This window comes from Mustela lutreola, chromosome 13 (assembly GCF_030435805.1).
Source record: "Mustela lutreola isolate mMusLut2 chromosome 13, mMusLut2.pri, whole genome shotgun sequence".
NCBI classification, from domain to species: Eukaryota; Metazoa; Chordata; class Mammalia; order Carnivora; family Mustelidae; genus Mustela; species Mustela lutreola.
In genome coordinates, this window is record NC_081302.1 from 11,395,669 (window position 1) to 11,411,133 (window position 15,465).

The window sequence follows — 15,465 nt, forward strand, 5'->3', positions numbered from 1 at the left end:
TAAAGCCTCTGCCTTCGCCTCAGGTCATGATCCCAGGGTCCTGGGATCGAGCCCCGCATCGGGCTCTCTGCTCAGCAGGGAGCCTGCTTCCCCTTCTCTCTCTGCCTACTTGTGATCTCTGTCTGTGAAATAAATAAATAAATAAAAAGAAAGTAGGAAGGTCTAAATTTCCACCTTAAGAAACAAGAAGAAAAGGGCAAATTAAACCCAAAGTAAGCTTAAGATAGGAAATTATAAAGATAGGAACATAAATCAATGAAACAGAAAGCAGAAAAATGGGGAAAAAAAATCAATAAAACGAAAACCCTAAAAGATGGTTTTTTACAAAGATCAATTAAACTGACAAAACTCTGGCAAACCAGTCAACGAAAAGGAGAGAAAAAAATTAAAAATATCAGAGAGAGAGGGCACATGACTACTGACTGTATGACCATTAAAAGAACGCTAGGGACAGCAGTGGGAGTAAGGGCTAACTGCAAATGGGCTTGAAGGAGTTTGGGGGATGATGGAAATTTGGGGGGGGTGATCTAAAAAGGGACTGTGGTGATGGATGCACAAATCTATGAATTTACTAAAGATTATTGCACACTTGATGAATTTTATTATATATAAATTATACCTCATAAAGCTGTAAGAAAAAGGATAAGGGATTATCATGAACAACTCTATGTCCATGAATCCAACAGCTTAGATGAAGTGGACAAATTCCTTGAATTTGGCTGACCAACCAACCAAGGGTCACTCAAGAAGAAGTGGATACCTGAGTAGCCTTACTAAAGAAACTGAATTTGTCGGGGCGCCTGGGTGGCTCAGTGGGTTAAATAAAGCCTCTGCCTTCAGCTCAGGTCATGATCTCAGGGTCCTGGGATTGAGCCCCGCATCGGGCTCTCTGCTCAGCAGGGAGTCTGTTTCCTCCTCTCTCTCTCTCTCTGCCTGCCTCTCTGCCTATTTGTGATCTCTGTCAGATAAATAAATAAAATCTTTAAAAAAAAAAAAAAAAGAAGAAGAAACTGAATTTGTAGTTAAAAATTTTTCCTACAAAGAAAACTCCAGGCACAAACATTTAAGTAAAGATACTGCCAGCTCATTCAAGAAAATAGAACACTCTCCAATGAATTCTATATAGCCATTATTATTCCCATACCAATCCAGAACAAGACAATACAAAAAACAACAAAAACAAAAAAACAAAAACCCCAAACTATAGGCTAATGTTTATGAGCAAAGATGCAAACACCTTTAACAAAATGTTAAATTCAATTCAACAATATATAAAAATAATACATCATGAGGCGCCTGGGTGGCTCAGTCAGTCAAGCATTTGACTTCAGCTTGGGTCAGGATCTCCGCTGTGTCCTGGGATGGAGCTCCACTTCAGGCTTGTCACTCAGCAGGAAGTCTGTTTCTCCCTCTCTCTCTGCCCCTGCCCACATGCTGTCTCTCAGATAAATAAATAAAATCTTACAAAAAAAAAAAGAGGCATATATCATGATCAAATAGGGTTTATTCCAGGAATGCAAGATTAGCCTAACTTTAAAAATCAATCTAGGGGCACCTGGGTGGCTCATCCAGTTGAGCGTCTGCCTTCGGCTCAGCTCATGGTCTCAGGGTCCTTGGATCGAGTCCCGTGTTGGCCTCCCTGTTCAGCGGGAAGCCTGTTCTTCCTGTTTTCCCCCTCCCTCTGCTGCTCCTCCTGTTTGTGCTCTCGCTCTTGCTTTCTCTCTGTCATAAATAAATAAAATCTTTTAAAAAATCAATCTAATTCATCACATTAACACACTAAAGAAGAAAAGCCACATGATCACCACAATAAATACTAAAAAAAACCCATTTTATACATTCAAATCCATTCTTTTTTTTTTTTTTTTAAGATTTTATTTATTTATTTGACAAAGAGAGAGAGCACAAGCAGGCAGAGCAGCAGGCAGAGGGAGAAGTGGAAGCAGGCTCTCCACTGAGCAGAAAGCCCAATGTGGGGCTCAATCCTGGGACTCTAGGATCATGACCTGAGCTGAAGGCAGATGCTTAACCTGAGCATCTCGTAAGAATCAGCCACCCAGGCACCCCTCAAATCCATTATTGATCGAAATTCTAAGCAGGGGTGACTTCAACAAAATTGCAGAGAAAGGACCTTCAAAAACCCATAAAAGCAATGAGAATACTGGCAAAAATTGTCAAAATCAACCTTTTTAAGAACTCTAAAAATTAATCAAAGGCTTGCAGCAATATAGGAACATTTCTTCAAAAAACATGGACAAATCTCAGTATAAGAACAAACTATGTGGGTTTTTTTGTTTTGTTTTGTTTTGTTTTTTTAAACATACCCACTCCCTCTTCCCAGTTGGGAGTTAGCCTTGAAAACCAAAAGCCACAATCATGGTCTAAAACCATCGACCTAGCAGCCACTGGAGGAGGCAAGGCAGGGCTGGAGCTCTTTCAAAGCACCATTTACAGAGAACTGACACTATTTGACCTATATGATAGTTCCCTGGGAAACCCCACCTGCAAGACTCACCCGGCTCAGAGCCCAAACAGTGGGACTGCATTTTTCCTGACGGTGTTTGTCAAATCAGAAGCAATTATTTAACATCACCACTACCTGAAATGGCAGATAATAGAGCAAAGAATAGGCTAACCAAAAGCTTAAAAGGAAAAGGTGGAGCCAAGAATACACAATGGAGAAGGAACATTCTCTTCAATAAATAGTGTTGGGGAAACTGGATAGCCCGATGCAAAAGAATGAAATTAGACCACTATATTACTCCATACACAAAAATTAACTCAAAGTGGATTAAAAACCTGAATGTAGGGGCACCTGGGAGGGTTAAGCCTCTGCCTTTGGCTCAGGTCGTGATCTCAGGGTCCTGGGATCAAGCCCCGAGTGGGGCTCTCTACTCACCAGGAAGCCTGCTTCCCCACCTCTCTCTGCCTGCCTCTCTGCCTACTTGTGATCTCTCTCTGTGTCAAATAAATAAAATCTTAAAAAAAAAAACTTGAACATAAGACCTGGAACCATAAAATTCTTAGAAGAAAACATAGGTGGTAAAGCCTTTGACATCAGTCTTAGCAACATCTTTGTGGATGAGACTTCAAAGGCAAGAAAAACAAAAGCAAAAATAAATAAATGGGACTATCTCAAGATAAAAAGCTTCAGCACAGCAAAAGAAACCTTCAGGAAAATGAAAAGGCAACCTAATGAATGAGTAACAATATCTGCAAACCACATATCCAGTAAGGGGTTAATATGCAAAATACATAAAACGAATTAATCCAACTCAACAACAACAAAAAACAACCTGATTAAGAAATGGGGAGAGGAGCTGAATAGCTATTTCTCCAAAGAAAACATCCAGATGGCCAACAGGTCCATGAAAAGATGTTCAACATCAGTAGTTACTAGGGAAGTGCAACTCAAAACCAAAACATGGTATCACCTAATACCTGTAAAAATAGCTACTATCAAAAATGACAAAAAATAACACACGTGGGAGAGGATGTAGAGAAAAGGGAACCCTCACACACTGTTGGTAGGATTATAAACTGGTAGAGCTACTAGAAAACAGTATAGAGATTCCTCAAAAAATTAAGACTAGAACTACCATATGACCCAGTTATTCTACTTCGGGATATTTATCCAAAGAATAGGAAAACTTTAGTTTTTGGTTTTTTTTTTTTTTTAAAGATTTTATTTATTTATTTGACAGAGAGAAATCACAAGTAGACGGAGAGGCAGGCAGAGAGAGAGGAAGGGAAGCAGGCTCCCTGCTGAGCAGAGAGCCCGAGGTGGGACTCGATCCCAGGACCCTGAGATCATGACCTGAGCCGAAGGCAGCGGCTTAACCCACTGAGCCACCCAGGCGCCCGGAAAACTTTAGTTTTTAAAAAAATATATACACTCCTATTTATTGCTATGTCCACTGAAGCACAGTTTAATAGCCAAGATAAAGAAATAAAATGTCCATCAGTAGATGAATGGATAAAGATGTGTTATATTTATACAATGAAGCCATGCTCAGCCATAAAAGAGAATGAAATCTTGCCATTTGCAGCAACATGGATGGATCTTGAGGGTATTACGTCAAGCAAAATAAGTCAGTTGGATAAAGAGAATTACTATAAGATCTTACTCATATGTGGAATCCAAAAGGCAAAATAAATGAACAAAACAAAAGTAACCTCATATAGAGAATAGACTAGTGGTTATGGGTTAAGGGCATAGGGGATTAGCAAAATGGGCTAAGAGGGCAACTGTATGTCCCTAGACTTGTGGTGGTCGCTTTGTAGTATATGCAGATGTCAAATTTTAAAGCTATATACCTGAAACATATGATTTTTTTAAAAAGGAAAAGCTGGACAATGAAAAAACTGTCCATACACAGTTTTGAAAAGCTCTGACATTTTCCTGGGATTCTAAAAGGCCACATATATGTGTAAGGCTGTTGCTATCAGACCCACCTTACAAGAAATACTAAACAAAGTTCTTCAGGCTGAAAGTAAGTGATCCCGGACAGTAATGCAAATTCACACACATGCACAACACATGCACACACAGACGTGGTAAAGTAATTAAGTGTAAATGCATATTCCTGCTCCTTTCTTCTCTTACTTAACTTAAAAAAAAAAACTATACAAGAGGACATTACATAACTGTGTTGTTAGGTCTATAACATATAGAAATGTAATATATTTACCAATGAGTGAGAGCAAAGATGTACTAGGCAAAAAAATAAATAAATAAAAAATAAAATAAAATAAAAATGGCACCAGATGGTGATCCGAATCAACAAGAACAAATGAAGAGAACCAGAAATAGTAAATAAAAAGGTAACTGTAACACATATTATAAAGTGTGTGTGTACTTGCATCCCCTTCTCTAAGTTTCTTTAAAAGACATAAAATTGGGGTACCTGGCTGGCCCAGTCGGTAGTACATGCCACTCAATCTCAGGGTCATGAGTTCAAGACCCACGCTAGGTGTGGAGTCTACTTCAAACATAAATAAATAAATACAAATAAAAGACATAAAATTATGTAAGTAAAACTACAACAATGTATATATGGGTTTGTAACATATAAATATAATATGTTTAACTATAATACCATCAGCCAGGAGTCAGCTTGAAATTCTCTCCCTCAGAGAGAGAGAGAGAGATCGCATGTGCTCTCCCTCAGCTCCCTCTCTGCACACACGCTCTCTCTCTCTCTCAAATAAATAAATCAATCTTTTTTTTTTTTAAGATTTTATTTATTTATGTGACAGAGACAGAGTTCACAAGTAGGCAGAGAGACAGAGGGAAGCAGGCTCCCTGCTGAGCAGAGAGCCTGATGCGGGGCTTGATCCCAGGACCCTGAAACCATGACCTGAGCCAACGGCAGAGGCTTAACCCACTGAGCCACCCAGGCGCCCCTAAATAAATCAATCTTAAAAAAGAAGAAAAAGGAAAGGAAAGGAAATATAACTATATAGAAGGAATACTTCTCTATCTTCTGGAATTAAGTTAGTATAAATCAAAAGTCGATTCTTATAAGTTAAGATGCAATAATACAATGGAATGTTATCAAATCATAAAAAGGAATGAAATTCTGATACGTGCTACAATATGAATGATTCTTGAAAACATTATGCAAAGTGAAATAAGCCAGAAACAAAAGAATAAAAATTTCATGATTCCAGTTACATGAAATATCTAGAATAAGCAAATTCAGAGAGACAGAAAGTAGATTAGAGATTACCAGGTGTTAGGTAAGAAGTTATTGCTCAACCAGGTACAGAGTTTCTGTTTGGAGTGATGAACAAATCTTGGAAATAGTGGTAATGGTTGCATGACAGTGTGAATGCAATAATGCCACTAAACTGCACACCTACAATGGTTAAAATAACAAAGTTTATGTTACATATATTTTATTTTACCATAATTCTTTTTTAAAAATATATATGATTAGCCCTAGAGTAACCACTCAAAATAAATCCTTTAAAATCACAATTAAGAATAAAAAAAATAGTTAAAAATCATTAAAGAAATTTTAAATATTCACTTAATGTGTAAAAAAGCAGTAAGGAAGGAACAGAGGAACAAAAAAAGACATGAGACATACAGAAACCAATACTCAATAAACATGCCACTTAAAAGGAAAACTACAGACCAATCTCTCATGAACATAAATGGAAAACCCTCAAGAAAATATTAGCAAATCAAATCCAACAATGTCTAAAAAGAATTATACACCACAACCACATAGGATTTACTCCAGGTATACAAGGCTGGTTTGACATTCAAAAATCAGGTAATGTAATCTACCACATCAAAAGGTTAACAAGGAAAATCATATGTTCGTATCAATTGATGCAGAAAAAGAACTTGACAAAATCCAGTATCCATTAATAACAAAAATAACTTACAATGGATCACAGACCTAAGTATAAAAGGTAATACTGTAGAATTTTTAGAAGAAAATACAGGAGAAAACCTATGTGACTTTGAATTTGGCAATGAGTTCTTAAATATATTAGCAAAAGCAGAGGTGCCTGGGTGGCTCAGCGGGTTAAGCATCCCACTCTTGGTTCCGGCTCAGGTATTGATCTCAAGGTCCTGGGATCTGGCCTGGCTTCAGGCTCTGTGCTCAGCAGGGAGTCTGCTTGAGGATTCTCTCCCTGCCCTCTCTCAAAATAAATCTTTTTTTTTTTTTTTTTTTTTTTTTTAAGATTTTATTTATTTGTCAGAGAGAGAGAGGGAGAGAGCGAGCACAGGCAGACAGAATGGCAGGCAGAGGCAGAGGGAGAAGCAGGCTCCTCGACAAGCAAGGAGCCTGATGTGGGACTCGATCCCAGGACGCTGGGATCATGACCTGAGCTGAAGGCAGCTGCTTAACCAACTGAGCCACCCAGGCGTCCCTCTCAAAATAAATCTTAAACAAACAAACAAACAATGTCAAATACATGGTCCATGAAAGAAAAAAATCAATAATCATGACTTCATTAAAATAAAAAACTTCTACTCTGTGCAAGATACTGTTAAGAGAATGAAAAGACTAGTCACAGATGGGAGAAAATACTGGCAAAACATATATCTTACAAAAGACATATCTATGATACGCAAAAAATACTTAAAAACTTAACAATAAGAAAACAATCCAGGGATGCCTGGGTGGCTCAGTGGGTTAAAGCTTCTGCCTTCAGCTCAGGTCATGATCCCAGGGTCCTGGGATCGAGCTCTGCATCGGGCTCTCTGCTCAGCAGGGAGCCTGCTTCCTCCTCTCTCTCTGCCTTCCTTCCTCTCTGCCTCCTTGTGATTTCTGTCTGTCAAATAAATAAATAAATCTTAAAAAAAAAAGAAAAAAGAAAACAATCCAGGAAATAGGCAGAAGATCTAAACAGACAGGTCACCAAAGATGACCCACAAATGCCAAATAAACCCATGACAAGATGCTCAACATCAGCTGACACCAAGGAATTTCAAGTTAAAAGAACATTAAAACAACAACAGATCCCACTACACACCTATTAGAATGACTAAACAAAAAAAAACAAGTAGACGGAGAGGCAGGCAGAGAGAGAGAGAAAGGGAAGCAGGCTCCCTGCTGAGCAGAGAGCCCGATGCGGGACTCGATCCCAGGACCCTGAGATCATGACCTGAGCCGAAGGCAGCGGCTTAACCCACTGAGCCACCCAGGCAATACTAAATGCTGGCAAGGATGCACTGCAACAGGAACGTTCATTGATGATGGGAATGCAAAATGGCACAGCACCTTGGAACATAGTTTGGTAGTTTTTTTTACAGAACCAAATTTGTACTTTCAACAAACAATCATACTCCTAGGTATTTACTCAATTAATTTGAAAACTTATGCACACAGAAAACTTGCACAAGAATGTTTAGAGCAGTTGGGCGCCTGGGTGGCTCAGTGGGTTAGGCCGCTGCCTTCGGCTCAGGTCATGATCTCGGAGTCCTGGGATCGAGTCCCGCATCGGGCTCTCTGCTCAGCAGAGAGCCTGCTTCCCTCTCTCTCTCTCTCTGGCTGCCTCTCCATCTACTTGTGATTTCTCTCTGTCAAATTAATAAATAAATAAAATCTTTAAAAAAAAAAAAAAAAAAAAAAAGAATGTTTAGAGCAGCTTTATCAAACCTTGATAGAAGCAACTAAAATGTCCTTCAGTGGCTGAACAGATAAACAGATTAACTATGAAACATCTCGGGGCGCCTGAGTGACTCAGTCGGTTAAGTATCTGCCTTCAGCTCAGGTCATGATCCCAAGGGTCCTGGGATGGAGTCCCACACCAGGCTCCCTGCTCAGCTGGGAGCCTGCTTCTCCCTCTCCCTCTGCCCCTCTCTGCTGCTCATGCTCATGCTCTCTCTCTCTCTCTCAAATGAATAAATAAAAATTGTGGGTTTTTTAAAAAATTTTATTTATTTATTTGACAGACAAAGATCACAAGTAGGCAGAGAGGCAGGCAGAGAGAGAGGAGGAAGCAGGCTCCCTGACGAGCCAAGAGCCCGATTTGGGGGCTTGATCCCAGGACCCTGAGATCATGACCTGAGCCGAAGGCTTAACCCACTGAGCCACCCAGGTGCCCCTGAATAAATAAAAATTAAAAAAAAAAAAAAAAAAAAAAAAAAACCCTATGAAACATCTCTGAAATTGAATATTCAGCAACAAAAGAAAATGAGCTAAGAAGCCATAAGAAAGACATAGAGGAACCTTAATGCACATTGCTAAGTGAAGAAAAACTGTCTAAAGGGACTATATGACTATATATGACTCCAATTATAGGACATTATGGAAAAGGCTAAACTTTAGAGACAAGAACATGATCAGTGCTTGCCAGGAGTTTGGAGGGAAGCAGGATGGATGAACAGAGGGATTTTTAGGGAAATAGAACAATTCTGTATAATACTGTTATGGTAGATACATGATACTATGCATTTGTCAAAAACCATAGAATTTTATAGCTAAAAGAGCAAACCTTAATATATGCAATTAAAAAAAAACTCACATGGGGGGTTGGGGGATCCCAGGAAAGAATGCAAACTGACAAGGGAATCTACCTGTATCACAACCTCACTGAAGGGGTGGGAGGAAAAGGCACCAACCTAAGCAACCAAGGAAATGAGTGGAGCCTATTAAAGGAAAAGGAACTACACATAAGCACTGTACTTTTAATTGATAGTTTTTCCCCATGGAGTATGGTCTAACAATTCAAATACTGCTATATGTGTATGCTGAAATTGGATGGTAGATGGTTTCTTTTCTTTTTTTGGTGGTGGTGGGGAGGGGGGAAGGCCAGGTTTCTAACTGTAGCAGTAAAAATTTATTAAGAAACAAAGGGAGGAGGCTAGAATGATCCATGTGGTAATGGATTAGAACTGGAGTAGTATGAACTCAGGTTCAGCCTAATATAGACACAGTAATTACATATAGAAATATTTAGGGGCGCCTACTGGCTTAGTCTGCAGAGCACGTGACTCGATCTCAGGGCTGTGAGTTCAAGCCCCACCTTGGGCTTAGAGCTTCCCTTAAAAATACAGGTATTTATAATATATGCATGGGTTACTATTCACACATATGTTTCTTTGCTCTGTCACTGGAAAGGGCTTAAAAAACATGCCTACCAATAGTACCTCTAGGAGTGGGGAGTTATGTTCCCCCAACCTAAGGGCCAGGTATTTAGCTCCTCTGAGCAGGAGCTACAGACAGGGCCAGAGACAGGATGGAAGGGAAAACCTCAAGGCCACCACTACAACAGGGGAAAATATTGAAGACTCCATAGCCAAGTCAGGAATGGTCCCTGCCTACTGGCAATGGTGCTAATACTGTAAAACCAGAAGGAAAAAGTCACCAGGAGCATGCCCACCTCAGGCAGAAATTAAGGCATCTGTAAGCAAACTCATTCTAAGTTGACATTTGGCACCTTTACTTCTCCCATTTGTGTGTGTTCTGAAGGGGCAGAAAGCCGGAGGATTTACCCCGGGTGTAGGCTCCCTGAAGCACCCAGCATGCAAGCCTACTGCCATAGCCTTAGCAGGATCTGTTAAGTGTGTGGAGAACGAACCAATGGGCTAATAAGGATGGCAAAGAGCACTGTGAGATGAGTCCCAAGCGCCTTATAAGTAGGTGACTGCATGTGGTCACTGGACCCATTATTAAACAGACCACAGACGCTGGCCTGCAAGAAAAGGGACCTTCTGGGGGCGCCTGGGTGGCTCAGTGGGTTGGGCCTTTGCCTTCGGCTCCGGTCATGATCTCGGGGTCCTGGGATCGAGTCCCGCGTGGGGCTCTCTGATCCGTGGGGGGCCTGCTTCCCCCTCTCTCTCTGCCTACTTGTGGTCTCTTTCTGTGTGTCAAATAAATAAATAAAATCTTAAAAAAAAAAAAAAAAAAAGAGAGAGAGAGAAAGAAAGAACGAACGAACAGGGACCTTCTGGAAAGGTCTGGGTATACGGCCTCAGCCACATCTCTGGTTCCAGGATGCTCTCCTGGGCCCAGGGCCATACACCTAGATCTGCTCTAGGAATGGGGAAGGTGGATGCACAGGACCGGGTAAGGCCCAACGCGGGTCACACTGGTGAGTCGGGAAGCGCGGCAAATGTGAGAAGTTCGGACCAGGAGCCACAGACTTGGTTTCGGAACCAAACTCTGCCATTCTCTGCTTCGCGTCACTTAGCCTCCCTAAGCCCGTTCCCTCATACAAAGAAGACTTCCGACTTCTTCACACGGCGGTCCAGGAATCAGATGATAACGTGTATGCATACAGTTGGCCAACAGGCAACTGCTGGACCAGGACCAGCGGTTCTCAAAGCCGGGTCCGAGGGCACCCGCGCGTCCCTGAGACCCTTCGAGATGGCCTGAGAGGTCTCCAGCTAGCGTCTGCCTGAGCCCAGAATCGCTTTGTCAACGTCCTCCACGACAGCCGATGAGACTCCAGCTGTCCTTTACTAAACCAGAGAGATTCTCAAAATTACAAAACCACGCCCCTTTCACTCCACCTGTGTTACCGTGTTACGGGTTTGTCATTTGTAAATGAGTGCTTTTTAAAAATTCTGTTTTAATTCCTCACACCGTAAAGACGGACAAATACAAGCAAAGCTCTTCGGGGTCCTCAGCAATTTTTCGGCAGGTAAAGGGGTCCGGGGACCAGTCCCGGAGCTGCGGCGCAAACACACGCGCGGAGGGGTTCTCCGCAGGCGAGCCGCCTCTCACAGGCTGCCTCCAGGACCCTTTCACAGGACAGCCGCTCGTCCGCGCTTTCCACGTGTGGGGGAGACTCGTCGTGGGCTCTGGGGCTCCTACACCGAAGGCCTGTACCCATTTCCCCGGCCCAAGCAAGGACCCTCCCACAGGGCGGCACGCGCAGGAGAGGCGACCCTCGTGGGGCGTCGGCGACCTTGGCAGAGGTCGAGCCGGCGCGCGGGAGAAGCGCGCTGCTCCCGGCCGGCGGGGGTTGGGGGGTTCCCGGCAAGGACTGGAAAGGCCGGGCTGGGTGGCGGGGGACTCAGGGACCTGCACTCACAGCCTCGGCAGCGCCGCCGCCGGCGTTCCATGTGGCGCTCTCCACAGCAGACGGAGCGCCATCTTCCTGACGCGCGCGCCCCGCCTCTGTCCTGTCCTTCCTCGTTTCGCCACGCCCCCGGGGTCCCGCCCCCAAGTGGCCCCGCCTCCTCAAGCCCAGCAGCGCCGCGCCCAGTCCCCCGCAAGCCACGCCCCCTGCCTGGCGCACCTGTTCCCGCCCGGAGCGGGGAGGGGGCGGTCCCTGCTGCCAGAAACTTCTCCGCTGTCACCGCGGGTAGAGCCGGGACTCGGAGTGGTTGAACACTTGCTGAGCGGTTTTTCGGATGACCGAATCCGGTTTTCTCCGTGCTTCTGGGTTTTTTAAGGCGACTTTGAGAGACTTTGCGTTTTCCCAACCAGAACAGGCCAAATTTTCTAGGGATTAGTTGCTTTTATTGTTAAAAAAGCTGCCTAAGAAATTCGTGAGCATCCCCATCTGCACGTCTCAACAGTTAATCCATTATGGGACATACTTGCTTGTAATAGGATCAGAACTGCTGTGGGCAACTTTCAGGGCCAGAGAAATGCTTGCTGAAGACTCGGTCGGCAAACACAACACTTGACTCTAACTCCTTCCTGTCAGTTTTTCAGCAAATACAACTCCTGCGGCTTACCAGTGGGGGGGCTGCTGAGGTATTAAAACGGACTTTACTAGTTGTGTGACTTTGGGCAATTCACTTGGGCTCTCCATGCTTCAGTTTCCTCCTCTGTGAGGTTGGAATATTAATAAGACTCACCTCATAGGTCTGTTACGAGAATAGCTTGAGTTAATGTATATACAGAGCTTAAAACCTTGCTGACACAGAGCAAGTGCTCGGTAGTGTTAATTCTCGTTATTAACATCATCATGTCCATTCCCTTCTTGAAACCCTTTGATGGCTTCCATTGGGAAGCATTTGGAATAAAATTCAAGTTCTTCACCACAACCCTGAAGGAAGGCCTTACAGGATCTGGCCTCTGCCTGTCTCTCCAAATAGCCCCACATTCAGGGCCTTCCCACATGCTGCTCCCATCCCCAAAATGCTCACAGCTACACCTCCTCATCCTCCAGGACATTTAGACTATCCGCCACCTGAGCATGCTCAAAGAGGCCTGCACTGACTAACCGAGTGTCCTCCCAATCTGTTTTACCACCAACAGCAACCTGATGGTTTCCATCACAGCCCTCATCACAACATTTGGGGATTTGAGAACTCACTTTCTTATTTGCTTTTTCCTTGGTGGTTCTCTAGGTGGAAGGGAACTGCTGTCCACTGATCAAAGGGGTGGGCTTTTAGGGTATGCTATGGTCGTTAAAGGGGCAGGGCTTAAGTTGTGTGGCACTTCCACTCCTAGAAAGGCAGCTAATTCTCAGGTCTAAAAACACCATCTCGGGCGCCAGGGTGGCTCAGTGGGTTAAGCCGCTGCCTTCGGCTCGGGTCATGATCTCAGGGTCCTGGGATCGAGCCTCACATCGGGCTCTCTGCTCAGCAGGGAGCCTGCTCCCCTCTTTCTCTGCCTGCCTCTCTGCCTACTTGTGATCTTTCTCTCTGTCAAATAAATAAATAAATCTTAAAAAAATAAAATAAAATAAAATAAAAACACCATCTCTAGGAATAGACTGTGAGTTCTTTGAAAACGAGGACCTGGTGTATCTTCTCAGTGCTGTGTTCCCCCAGCACCTGGGTGAGTGACTTGTAACCAGTAGGTATTTAATAAATATAAAATGAAAATGTTCCACCGGCCTCATTATAACTCCAAGAGCTGCCATATGAGTAATTATCTTTATTAAAAATGCCCTGGACCTCATGGCTTTTTAGGTAAAGTAGGACCTCCTGTGACTCATTTGCTGATTCAATATCTTTCAGATTCTGCTTGAAGAAATTGTAGCTATGCCCATTCTCACCAGGACATCTGTGGTTTTGTTGAGCTCCTTCGTGAAATTACTAACTCATAGGTTTTAAGGATTGTTTTCTAATTTTTGTATATTTTAAAAATAAAGCTTTATTAACTTTCCATATTTCCACATATAATAGAGAAAAGAATTGAGAGTTCCTCCTGTGAGGCTAGTCAAATCTGGTTTTATTCACAGCCTCCAAACTAAAATAAAAGTACACGTTTGCCCCAAGGACATTCTAAAAATATGAAATTTAGCAGAGACTCATTATCCTGTTGAATTAGGCAATCTGATAGGGTAAAAACCTTGCAGAGATCTGAGAAAGAAGGGGCCAGAAACAGTACCTCTGGAGCATAATAAGCTCAGGGGTGGCAAGAGTGGGGACTAGAATAATGAACCAACACTGCTAATTATTGAAACTGGGTGGCCGGTACACAGGGTGGGAGTGGGATGGATTACACGTTCCTCGCCTTTGTGTATGTTGGAAAATATTCGTAACAAAAAATAAAATAAAATAAAAATCAATTCAACTAATGCTTAGCATAGAAAAAGCCAAAGGCAGATTTACCCAAAGCCAAAGGAGGTTAAGCCTCAGGGTCCCTGTCTTGAACAGGCCCCTTATAGGTCCCTCCCAGTGTGTTCACAGGTCATTTGTCTTTGAAAAATATATAAAAGTGAGCTATTTCTCTGTGCATTCCAACTTAGCCTCTCTCAAGCTTTTTGTGGGTGTGGGTGTGTTGGGTGGTGTTGGGGTGACTATAGCATTTTTAAAAAATGTATTCATTTATTTAATTAATCTCTGCACCAAAAGTGGGGCTTGACCTCACCACCCCGAGATCAAGAGTCACGTGGTCTACTGACCAAGCAGCATTTTGAGGATTCAATTAAGTGGAACTTAAGCTGGGATGTATTTGGCTTAGATTTAGTCGAATGTGCTAATGTGATTTTTTAAAATGAGTCTTGTTTAATTTTTTTTAAGTTATTTATTTATTTATTTATTTGTATCAGAGAGAGAGAACTCATGAGAGTGGGAGCAGCAGAGGAAAAGGGGGAGAGAGGGAGGGAAGCAGACTCCCCACTGAACGTGGATCCTGACACAGGGCTGGATCCCAGGATCCTGAGATCACAACCTGAGCCAAAATCAAGAGCCGGCTGTTTAACCTACTGAGCCACCCAGGTGCCCCTATGTGATTTTTTGAAAGATTTACATAATCTCTACACCCAACATGGGGCTTGAACTTACAACCCTGAGATCAAGGGTCACATGCTGTACTGACTGAACCAGCCAGGCACCCTGGGATTTTTGTGATTTGCAAACACTTCCAGGTTTAGTTATGATTAGCTGTCCAGGTTTAGGAATGCTTTCCAGGAATACTGCTGTCCAATGTGCTGTCTTACCTGTGTAGACATGCAAGGCCAGAGGTCATGTCCCAATGAAAATATGCTGCTAAGGCATCTGACCTGGAAGCGTGTGGGTAATAGAAGAGACAATTTGAAATATATGGACCAGAGACCATCTGTGGTCACCAGATACATAAAAGTGCAAAGAGAATGTTTAGTTCTTATCCGTATCTGGTCAACGTGGAAACTCCTGTCTGGGGTACATTCTGACGGCATTGTAGTGGCTTTCACACTATTGACTCTGCTCAGCTGGAAACACTCCTCCCAGAACTGCTTTGCCTGTGTATTTCCAGGTTGAGATCGTTCAGCAGAGACATCTGCATGAGATCTGGCAGGTGGAAGTGAAGCAGCAGGTCCATGCGGTACCAGGCGCTGCGGCCATGCATGTGTACGCCTGTGGATCAGCGGTCCACCCTGCTGATATGGGGCTGTCTGTGCTAACTTCCTCCCTTTTGAGATTGTTTACAGATCTCATTCCTTTACATTCAGATCCACCTCGTTTTTTCAACTCAAACAAATTTAAGCATTTATTGAATGATTCCTCAAGAAGCTATCTGAATTCAGAAACATGCTACAACATGGATGAACCTTGATAAACGAAATAAGCTACACACACACACACACACACACACACACATACACATT

At 42.9% G+C, this 15,465-nt stretch overlaps 1 protein-coding gene across 3 annotated transcripts in view; it reads right to left on the reverse strand.

Moving 5' to 3' along the window:
• Positions 1 to 11,642, reverse strand: part of CLYBL (citramalyl-CoA lyase) — a 263,424-nt gene extending 251,782 nt beyond the window's left edge. For 2 of the 3 annotated variants that reach the window (XM_059144806.1, XM_059144805.1), the window contains exon 1: positions 11,506 to 11,642. In XM_059144806.1, coding sequence (XP_059000789.1) covers positions 11,506 to 11,567 — 62 coding nt within the window. In that variant the 5' untranslated portion in view covers positions 11,568 to 11,642. The remainder of the gene's footprint in view (positions 1 to 11,505) is intronic. The other variant, XM_059144804.1, reaches the window with a different exon arrangement.
• Positions 11,643 to 15,465: the final 3,823 nt, after the last annotated feature.